The sequence below is a fragment of the Pinus tabuliformis genome, chromosome 7 (genome assembly GCF_031772625.1).
Source record: "Pinus tabuliformis cultivar Carrire ecotype Pingquan chromosome 7, CPIR1, whole genome shotgun sequence".
Taxonomy (NCBI): Eukaryota; Viridiplantae; Streptophyta; class Pinopsida; order Pinales; family Pinaceae; genus Pinus; species Pinus tabuliformis.
Genome location: NC_142293.1, coordinates 195,231,774 through 195,243,459, shown reverse-complemented (window position 1 = coordinate 195,243,459; position 11,686 = coordinate 195,231,774). Strand labels below are relative to the sequence as shown.

Sequence of the window (11,686 nt, the reverse complement as noted above, 5' to 3'; positions counted from 1 at the left end):
AGGGAGGTTGTTTCTTTGCAGAGGTCAACTTCTCTTGAACATATCGGTGGCACATTAATGGAATTAGCAGTATTCGACATCAATGTATCAAAGGTCATGATGACGAGGCAATGAGTGGATGAGAGGTCAAATAAAGTACCCAAGTCCATGGAAGCAAGTAAAAGATATGAGATGAGATATCCCCACCCCGGACACGAAAGCAGAAAAGTGCCATGTTCAAGAGCGACATACTGCCTTCACGATAATAATTATGGTTCAAAAATTTTCTTTTCCCCCCGCCATTTCTAGCGAGTACCCCAGTTATTTTTAACAAGCTTGATTGGGATAGCATATGCTTGTGTTGTGACAAAATCCGATGTCATTAAGTTTTAACGAGTCTGACAAAGGAAGAACTCGGCGTCTTTTCATGTTTAGATAGTTTGAAAAGACCGCAGAAAAGGAAACTCCAGGGATGTCCTTTTTCGTAAAGTTGTGTCTCTCGGGCCCGAAAAAGTATAAAATAATACCCGAAAGAACCGCTCGATTGTTATGATCGAGGAGTACTTTTCATAATTAGTGATTTCGACCTGAAAAGGTAAAAAGCGATCAAAACCACGTCGTTTCGTAATCATTAACGAGTTTGGAACGACAAAAACCCGGTAATCTTTTTATGTTTTAACGGTCGATAAAAAGAACTTAAAACGACCGCCCCTTATTACCATTTAACAAGTCAAGAGGAGCGACTCGGCAATATTTTCCTCTTTAAATGGTCAGAAAAGAGCTGAAAGTAGACCTCCATTTTTATTTTCTTTAACAAGTCAAAAAGGAAAAATACTCGGCAATCTTTTCATATTTTACGAGTCAGAAAAGAGCGTAAAGGTGACTCGTCCTGAAGGAACGAGTGGTATAAAGGGTAGCGACTGGTTCCGGTAATGGTGGAACTTGCTCGAAATATGTAAAGGTTAAGAGGCTGGCTAATAAAACCACTCATCACTGCGGTTCCTCAGGAAAGGAGAAACAACCAAGTGAAAGCATATGATCGGCCAAAGAGATGGTGGCGATGGAATGAAACAACCAAGGCTCATCTAGAAGAATTTAGCAGATAAAAGGCAATCACGGGATGTAAATCAGGTATGGGTTCATTTTTACACAAGCTTGAACCATGGAGAACTTTGCTTGTTAAATTTTTGTTGCATGCCCCCAGCATGATAATGCAAAATCGAGGTACATACCCCCCAAGCTTCATGGCATTCACGGAGTGGATGGAATGAAGGTTTACTTGGAAAGACTCGATTTTGAAGGAGGATGCATGCCCCCCCCCCCCCCGGGCCTCAGTCACGCACCCGGGTCAGCTGCCGTCATCAGAATGACGGGGTGGACGCTGGGGCATTTCCTGTGGAAATAAGACCATTTAGGAATGGTAGATGACTATATGTGAAGTGTGAACCGGGGAATGAAAGTTGGTCTACGACCTTGATCGTCCTTCCTTCATGCGGAAAACACATCACTCTGAAGAGTGAGGACACAATTGCACGTATGCGATAAATATAGTCTCGTCCAAGGAGTAAATTGTAATCTAACGGACCTTGGACTACCATGACGCCCATTTGAACAGTCTTCCCTTCTAATGTAATAGGTACATTGGGAAGAATTCCTAAAGGTCGGGTGGTTTCTCGATAGAAACCTGTAAGGTTTCTCATCTCAGGCAAAAGCAGTGGGGAACCAAGTGCTTCCCAAGCTGTTGAAGAAAGGATACTCACAGGAGATCCCTCATCAATAATTGTACCGGCCATAACCATGCGGTAGACTTGGACTATAATTCGAAATGGTATGGAGGCTGGTAACCGAGGATTGACTAATTGATCCCAATTGAAGGAAACAACTAAGTTGCTTGGAGGTGGGACTGGATAGACAGCCGGATATGATTCTAATGGACTTTCTTCCTGGTGCGAAGGAATGAGAGGGATGCTCACTTGACCATTAGAGTCTATGTTGATGAATAGAATTTGGACGGTGGGATCTTCATTCTTTGCAATGATAACATCATCTGAGGAGGTAACTTCTGAAGGCAAAACCGGGTCACTTGTAAGCTGGACCTTTTGACTTTTGTCTGGTTTGGATTCAGGTGTAAGATCACCTAAGGCTGGAACTTCTGAAGGTAAAACCAGGTCACTTGTAATCTGGACCTTTTGAAAGACCGGGTCAACTGTAATCTGGAACTGTGGACTTTCGTTTGGTTTAGATTCAGGTGTAAGATCATCTAATGATGGAACTTCTGTAGGCAAAACCGGGTCACTTGTAATCTGGACCTTTTGAAAGACCGGGTCAACTGTAATCTGGAACTGTGGACTTTCGTTTGGTTTGGACTCAGGTGGTTCATCTTTGATGATAGAGTGGTGCGTAGATGATGAATGTAAATCAACACTCGTTCCGACCAGGAACTGGTCTGGAACAGGCAGAGCACAGCTAGGTTCAGGAAGAGAAGGCTGGACCAAAGAGGAATCATGCTTGATCACTTGGTTAGTGGAGAGATGATCTGAAGGTGCAAAAAGACACTGATATCCAGCGGGTAGTTGGGGTAAGGGAGCTGACAGACTTTCCAAAAGACGGGAGGCTTCATCCATAAGTGGACAAAGGCGAAGGAGATGATTACCTTCACAAAGTCGACAAGGGAAACGAACCTTCCCTTTTCTCTTACCAACTGACAAGGTATCGTCGATTTGCGATGACAAGGGGTGAGTCGGGTCACAGGACCATATATCTAGGATCCTGGGAATACCAGGACAATCAGAAAGAAAATGGTCCGCCTTGCATAATCGACAATGAGACTTAGCCTTCCGCGGAGGAGCAGAAGGTGGTTCCACTTCAGATATTTTCGAGGTAGATGCGACCTTTCCCTTAGGAGACTTCTTCTTTTTGGTCTTCTTCTTCTTCTTCTTAGCCACCTGGTTACTGAAATCCAAGGTTTCACCAGGCGAAGTAGAAGATGAGGACGCAGCAATGGGCGAAGAAGGGAAGGGGTCCACCTTAGAATCAACATGGTGTTGTTCGGGTGGAGGAGGTGGTGGCGGAACAGGAGTCATCACACTTGAAACCACCGAGTTTGAAAACAACCATACGGGTAAACCAATGGTCAACCCAGGCAAAGACAATGTTGTGATATACTGAACACCGACATTTCCAACAGAAGGAAATGGACGAGGGTTCCCATCAGGAGGAACACCTTGGTCGGTGGGCGCCGGGAAGGCTGCCATTGAACGAGAAATAATCCTACTCAAGCTAACGCAAACAAAATCTAATTAGGTAGATGTTATCGTGGCCAATAAATTTAAGACATTGAACTTAACCTTTTCATTTTTTAAGAGTCGAGAAAAGGATAAAAGATGACTCTAGTCTCCTTCGAATATTTAATGAGCACGAAGTGACAAGACGCTCACAGGCACCTTTTCGTTTAAGGAGTCTGAAAAGGATCAAAAGTGACTGCTCTGGAATTCTAGGTAGAGGGTGTGCCAAACTTTTCGCAAAACCACAGAATACTTTTTAGGGTACGGGTGGTCGATCTTCGTGAATGCTGTGTTCACTGCATTGCGAATCGTAGGGCGGCTGACACGGCTTCCTATGGATAAAGGCTTTATTCCTATAGGGGTCTCCCAATATATACGCGACGGTACGTGGGAGCACAGTCCGTATTGGCACCTATCGTTTCACCGTGGAGGAATCACCCAACCACTCGACGATAAACTACCAGGTTTAAAGACGCCGGAACACGTCTCTAACCTAGACCTCTAGAGTATTTGCGTTATGTTCCAATGCGTTGTTATGTTCATTGAGTTTATTTTAAAGTTTATCTTCGATTATGTTTCAGTTTTTGGTCCTACCGTATGTGATATCTCAAAAAATTCTTAAATGCAAACTATATGCCAAAATTATATCATTTGATTCGATGAATTCTATCTACAGGAGGGTTGAGAGCTTTACAAACGAAATGATCACTCAACGAACAACAAAGATCCTAATGCAGCTAATAACAAGAAATGAAATTTTTTCTTTTTCTTTTTAATAGCAATAAATAACAACAAATGCTAACTAATATGATGCAAAAGATTTTTGTTTTTCTTTCCTTTAAGATGGCATGATGCATTTAAACAAATTTTAAGAGATATGCACAATCCAAGTTCACTCAATGAAATAGAACCAATTCTGAAACACCAAAATGAACCATGCAAGTAAGGAAAAACACAAAGACTTTCACTGAACCATGTAATCTAAGTTCGAATGAAGTCAAGTGAAATCCAAAGAGGTTAGAAGTGAATCACTCAAAGTATAGAAGATCAAGCTTTAACAAATCACTGGATAGGTGCAGAACACAACCAACAAGTTCACTGGATAATCAAGAGGTCAAAACTTCCCACAGAAGGCTAGACATGCAAAGTCACTAGATGTCCTAGGGCTGAGACGAAAATCAATAGAAATAAGCAAACAGCTGAAGGATAAAGGCTAAGACCAGTCAAGGAGAGGTTCAACACACTTCCAGAGGCTGTAAGAGATATAAAAAGAGACTGAAAGAACTTTCCACCCACACACAGGCAAAATTTACAGGACTGGCGCGACTGTCAGCCTACAACTTGCGCTACCACACGATTGGCGCGAGTTGCTTTTGAGCAACATGCGCCAACTGGCGCGACTGTCAGAGTAATAACCGCACCAATTAAGCTTGCCGGCTAAAAAAATAAATGATACGACCTCAGGTCGGGTTGACAGTGCTCAGATGGGTCAAACAGTAAAGAATAAACTCAAAACTGACTCAGGAAGCTCATTCACTCAAGCAAGCAGAAGAAAATTGACATGCAAGACAAATTCCAAATAGCTTCTCCCCAGCGGAGTCGCCAAATTGTTGGGTAGGTAAATCCCCTCTGCGGACAGAGGCGATCCCAATAGCCTAAAACAGAACTAGCCACAATCAAACCACGCTGCTACGCAAGTTCCTAGTTATGCATCAAAGGTGAATTAAGAAGACCAACCTGGAATCCAACGCTATGATTGAAGCAGAGTTGATATTCTCGCTCCCTCGCTCCAGCAAATCATAAACGAACATCTGCACATGCAAAGGAAGAGACAGATACCAACATAAAATCTACCAAGGCACAACTATATTTCAGTCAGAAAGGAAATAAATCAACACATCACCATAATAGACAATGAGATTGGAACTATAATAGCAGTCGCTCATCAATTAATAATAAACAGGAAAAGTTACAACCATGGTTCTGACGTTGAACCTCTCGTGGCTGGGCGAGTAACTATATGTGTCTTGCAGTGCATCTCCTCTCCGGCAACATAACCTCTCTAGCATTCACTATCATTCCTCCAAGAACTCAAGAACTCAACATCTAGCACTCCATGACTAACGACTCTCACCCCTCCAAGAACTCAAGAACTCAACATCTAGCACTCCATGACTAACGACTCTCACTAGCTTGTCAAATGCATAAGGACAAGCTTATATAGATGAAGAAGGGAGGAGGATACGATGAATCGGGACACCTATTGTGGATTAACATTATCCCCAAAAGCCATTAAAGATGGAGATAGGATAGAGCTTGACATAACACTGATTTTTTATCCTCAAAAAGCTCCATGTAATGAAGGAAACAACAGTCGGACGTGCGTTAAGGAAAAAAGCATGACCAAACTTGGTTGGCGCGACTGCTGCTCTAAGACAGAGCGCCAATGGTCGCGCCCTCTTTTGAGGATCTCCATGATTGGCGCTGGTAAGATCCTGTGGACCTGCGCCAATGGAAAAATAGCACTTTTCAGGGATAATCTGTAGAAGTTGTCTTCAGGGAACATGAAGTACATACTCAGGGGAACATAATGCAAGTGTTTTTAGACTTTGTCACTTCTTATAACTCCCGGGATGAGTCCTCCAAGGTACGACAAGAGGAGTAACAGGGATGGTGACAAATTACTGTGTAACAATAAGTATTAAGTAATACCCAATAATAACACCATTTGGAACCCCTCCTCTCAACAACCAACCTTCCATTCAAAAATTTAGATAAAAACCTTGTAAAGTCGAACTAATCTAATTGTTTTTAATAAATATTATAAAAATCCAAAATTTATATATATAAAACTAATTCCTATCATAATTATAATTATCTCATTAATATATTATATATGATTAATGAAATTCAATAAATTACTTTAAAAAATATTATATATAACATTAATGAAAAGCTATAAATTTTTTTTTTTAAATATTGTACTTTACTCAAACACACTTCTACTTCTTATTATTAATTATTAAAAAATAATATAATCTTCTAAAAAATAATATTATCTTTTATTAATTATTATATTTTACCCAATCAATTATAAATTTAAAAATAAAAACAACTTTTTATGAACTATTTTATCTTTAAAAATTAACAAAGTGTTAAAAAAAACACAAGTACCTAATTTTATTAAGTATTTACACAAAAACTACAATATTTTTCTACAATATTTCCCACATCAATTTTATCTTTCATCTTGATTTTGTTCTGCAAGCATCAACTATGCTAGTGGTGCTTCCATTGCCTTCTTTAAGTGGAACGACTTGGACCTTAGTTTCTGAAAATATTAGATGGTTAAGAAAATTATATAATTTCAAATATTTTATTTTTGGTTTTTCTTACTCATTAAAAATCATTTTTTTATTGACAAAATTTAATTTTTGAATTGATTAAATATACAAATAAATTTAGCTTTTTGAAAATCTACCATAGCTATTTTATATATGTAACACTAAACTAAATTATTTAAATAATATAATATTTTTCTTAAATATCATAAAAATGAGTCCAGTAGTGATTCATGTGATCTATCCCTCCGAGTATTACATGAAATAAAATCTATAAATATGTAAAATTCCTTATTTATAAAGAAAAAAAAGTGACTCTATGAGAACACGTGTATAATTGGGTGAAGCTTATGCTTTTAATTGAGTTAATAAATTGGTCTTAATAATTTTTTTCTTATTAGTGTGTTTCAAATCAATATAATATATTGTTTTTATTGTTTAGTGTGGTAAGTTTTATTTTTGTTTAAATTTTTTGAGGAGTTATTTAGATTTCTGTAGGGTATCTTTGTAGTGTATGAAGATATAAACCACCAACTCTAACTTATAGAATTTAAGTGTTTGAAATAGATTTATAAAAATTCTCACTTTTGTTACAAATAAATCCAATGTAATATTAATAACTTTTTATTTTAAATTTATTTTATTTATTAATGTATATTTTTAATTAACAATTACATCTTAACAATAACATTTTGGTGACTTGGACTATGCCATAAAATTGCTTCTGTTTCCTTAAGAGTTGGTCTTCCTTCGACTTAAAGGAACAGGTTAACCGCCCAAGACCCAAAGGCATTTGGCAGGAGTAATAACATGCTCCCTTAAGACCCAAAGGCATTTGGTTAGAGTGATAGCATGCTCCCTTAAGGACCACTAATGGGTTATTACAGGTGGTCTGGGTTTCCTTGATAACATTGATGAGTCAAGTGGCCTGGTTTTCCTTGATAACAGTGATGCCTCAAACCTATATTAGCGGATTGGAGCTACAAATGGCTGTTCTCACTGTTGGTTTGACTACTGAGTTTAATAGAATTTTCCACCTTTTGAAAAAAAAATGACATCTAGAATTATATTTAAAATACCAACAATTATTTTAAATTTTAAATTTATTTTCAATAATACTACACCATTCTTTATAATTAAAAAAAAATAAAAAAATAAATGAAGATATTTATATGGTTTTCACTCTTATAACCGTGATCTTCACACTATTTTCCACCATACAGGGTTGCCGCCAGCGTCGAGACAGTTTTCTGGCATCATTCCTTCAGCTGATTATTTCATGGGTGTTGGTCAATTAATGGGGATTTAAATAGGTGACCTTTTACAGGAAGTATCTCGAATGGCTATCAAAGGTTACCAATGATTTTATGAATCTAATGATTTTATGAATCTTATGATTAAGATTCGGCTCCATTTCCATTGTTATCTCATATGCGTAGGGTTTGCTACGAATGGTTTTACAAATGGCAGTCTTTTTCTCTATTATTAATTATTGTTAATTTGTTTTCGTTTATGGAAGAAATTGTGTTTCAAGTGGTTGTCAGGTATACAAAATCTTGTTAGGGATCCAATCACAATATTTATGGAAATTAAATTTCCCCATCTAACAGTTGCACTACATCTCAGGACTCTCCAATACTCTCCTTTATTATTTGTGATTTGGACTACATCTCAGGACTCTCCAATACTCTCCTTTATTATTTTTCTCAGGGTAAAATGTTCTTTTTCTTTATGCCCTCTTTCACAGTCAAATTGAAATCAATAGAGACCGAATTTGTAACAGTTGGACCACATTCTAGGGACTCTCCAATATTCTCATTTCCTATCTGTGAAGGTAAAGGGTTCCTTTTCTTTATTCCCTGCTTCACAGTGAAAATGAAAACCCCTTCAAAATCAAATTGAAAACCTATGGAGACCAAATTTTCCCACTAACAGTTGAAGCACATCCTTAGAACTCTCCAATACTCTCCTTTCCTATGTGTGATTTCCTATCTGTAAAACTAAAAGGATCCTTTTCTTTAACCCCTACTTCACAGTCAAATTGAAATAGCAAGTTCATCATCATGATTCCATTTTCCAAAGCCATTTCTTTCTGTTGGATATGGGTTTCACTATTCCATTTTCCAAAGCCATTTCTTTCTGTTGGATATGGGTTTCACTGTAAGCAAACCCTGGTTTTTCCACATCCTTACAACTCTCCAATACTCTCCTCTACTATTTGTGATTTCCTATCTGTAAAACTAAAAGGATCCTTTTCTTTAAGCCCTCCTTCACAGTCAAGTTGAAATAGGAAGTTCATGATCATGGTTCCATTTTCCAAAGCCATTTCTTTCTGTTGGATATGGGTTTCACTGTAAGCAAACCCTGGTTTTTCCACATCCTTAGAACTCTCCAATACTCTCCTTTCCTATTTGTGATTTCCTATCTGTAAAACTAAAAGGATTCTTTTCTTTAAGCCCTCCTTCACAGTCAAATTGAAATAGGAAGTTCATCATCATGATTCCATTTTCCAAAGCCATTTCTTTCCATTGGATATTGGTTCACTGTAAGCAAACCCTGGTTTTTCCAATTATGTGTTTGTGATTTCTTTTATCCAAAAAGAACATGTATTTAGCAATTATGTGTTTGTGATTTCTTTTATCCAGAAAGAACATGTATTTAGCAGCACATAGTAAATATTAATAACATCTGATTTTAATATATAACTTATTATTAGAAATTAGATAAAGATCTGAGATCTTGAATCTCTACATTTAGTTCTCTATAATTTTGTTTACAAACCTATACATAACGTATCGCTGATTAAAGCCTACGGCCAGTTTCAACAAACATAAAAAAAATACCTCTTAGTTATCTCGACCTAAACCATACGACAAGCATGACACAACCTGATAATTCAGACAAACTGATTGAGGTACTCGTCAATTGTAGTGTATTTTACCTCAGGATATAATTCACTGGCCTCTACCCCATTCGGTCCAATTTCAAATTTGGTTTGATTACCTTCCACAAAAGTTGAATGGTAAAGCGATAACAAAAAATCCTCTGTCTCTGCAACAACATATTATTACAGCCCATTAACCAGTTTACAAAAAAAATATATGAAAGAAGATTATTAATATGGATATATCCTGCTCTTGAGCAGAAATGTTTCGTTAATATTCCATTAGAAACATTTCATGACCAGTGTATTAGAACTACTGACCTTGAATTGATTTGATAACCTGCTCTTCCGGTACATAGACCTTATCCAGAGTCTTGCCAATCTTGTTTTCCCATAAACCCACAAGTTCATTCACAGACAAAATGTTTGCAGGAGGCTTCATGTACAGAGTCTTGTTCAAAGTTCTAGGATCATCCACTGCCTTGATTGTGTAAGTTGCAACATCTTCCTCAACCACAAACACAGCTGCATATTCACAATATATTCAAATGATTCACAGTGAGATGGATAAATGTAATAAATTGTGGAATGGAATGAATGGTCCATCAAACCTTTGGCATTTCCATTTCCAAGAATCACAACTTTGTCCCTTGGAGGGGCTGTGAGGGCAGTCTGTCCCAGGCTTGGAACGAAATGCCCTGCAAAATAGTTGCTAGAGATGAATGTGTGAGGAATGCCTTCTGCCTCAATTGTCCGACGGATTTTGGCTTTCAGTTGGTACATACTCTTTACAGGCTCCAACCCTATTTCTTTTTCAACAATATTCCCAAACTCAGAAGGCAAAAACCTCTGTATCATCATGGAAAATACCCATTAGGGTATCAATTTTTCTAAAGGTATGATAAGGAGATTATATTATCTTTCAAGCAAACAAAATTTATGCATTGATGTTTCAGAACAGCTTCTAGTACCTTGATAGTGCCAACCTCTTTGATAGCATTGATGATATTGAACTGATCTGCTATCTGCGCTCTGCCCACTGTGCAGATCACTACATCCACCAACCTAATTGCCTCCACCAGGCTTGCAAAATTTTCCAGAGATCCCTGCAGGCAATTGACTTATTTTATCACAAAATCGATCAGCAGAATAAGTTTATGGTGCTCATAGCAAGATTAATTACTAGTATAGCAGTGGATTTTAAAACAATTAAGAGATTAATGAGATTACCTGGACTAGAGTTATTCCCGAGGCCTTGAAGGACTCCAGGAGCTGCGCTTTCTGAGGATTAGAAGCCGTGGATTCTCTGACCAGAACAAATGTGGGATGGCCATTAGCAATGCTGGCTTTCGCAATATATCGACCAATGGAACCTGTTCCTCCAATTATCAGAATCCTGCTGCTTGCCATCTCGTTTTCTAAAAAATGATTTTAGCTTCTGAGAATTTCGAGGATGTGTGCGATTAATTGGTAGTAGTTGAAAACAATATTAAAGGAAGAGTGTAGATGTCAATGGGTGAAAACTGTGTAACCGAGACTGATACCAAAAAACCCTTGTGACCTGGAATGCCATGAGAGGCAAACTTGTGGTGTTCACAGCGGTGCCGTGCTAACAAAGTAATTCTGGTATTTACGAATATTTTTTAATTTCTTTTAGTGGTGTCTCCGAAAACGAAGATTTTTTTGTGGAGTTGTCTATAATGCGACTTTTTGAAGATTCCGGTGACGGAATCCGGCGAAGAAATTGAGGTCAAATCTTGATTTCTTGCGGTTAAAATGGTTTTTTAACTGCATATTTGGATTCAGCACCCTGGAAAACCCCTGGGACGTTTTCATTGTGCAGAAACTAGCTATCAAACTTGCGATTCCAATAATTCCTGCCGGATTTCGACCGGAAAAATCCGCCGGAAAGGCTTTCAAAAAGTCGCGTTATAGACAACTCCTTTTTTTGTTGGTTTTAGTGGTGTCATAATGAGTTTACAGATTACATGTCATCCATGATGTCATAATTATTTTGATATAATATAATTTCATGGTGTGGTTAAAACAAAAATTGGGTGGGTTTATCAAAAATTAAATTTTTTATTTAGGTTTTTTGATCTATAATAAATTAATGAAAGGGTTTTTTTGAAAATCATATAAGAATTTTTTTGGCTTATTCTCTTAGAACCAAAAAAGTGGTTCATTATTATTATTAT

General features: G+C 37.6%; 1 protein-coding gene across 1 annotated transcript; it reads right to left on the bottom strand.

Moving 5' to 3' along the window:
- Positions 1-9,343: 9,343 nt before the first annotated feature.
- LOC149246526 (phenylcoumaran benzylic ether reductase IRL1-like) lies at positions 9,344-11,104 on the bottom strand. Its single transcript, XM_089455709.1, has 5 exons — positions 10,719-11,104; positions 10,460-10,594; positions 10,100-10,337; positions 9,810-10,013; positions 9,344-9,655 (listed from the first exon to the last, which is right to left on the bottom strand). Exons 1-5 carry the CDS (start codon positions 10,896-10,898, stop codon positions 9,501-9,503), a joined length of 912 nt encoding a protein of 303 aa, XP_089311835.1. The 5' UTR covers positions 10,899-11,104; the 3' UTR covers positions 9,344-9,500.
- Positions 11,105-11,686: the final 582 nt, after the last annotated feature.

Bases quoted from the DNA above. Each gene is read 5' to 3' on its own strand.
- LOC149246526 (XM_089455709.1), bottom strand. From the start codon at position 10,898: ATGGCAAGCAGCAGGATTCTGATAATTGGAGGAACAGGTTCCATTGGT. The intron at 10,595-10,718 runs GTAATCTCATTA...AATTGCCTGCAG, and splicing joins CGGGAATAACTCTAGTCCAG to GGATCTCTGGAAAATTTTGC. The intron at 10,338-10,459 runs GTACTAGAAGCT...ATGATGATACAG, and splicing joins AAGAGGTTGGCACTATCAAG to AGGTTTTTGCCTTCTGAGTT.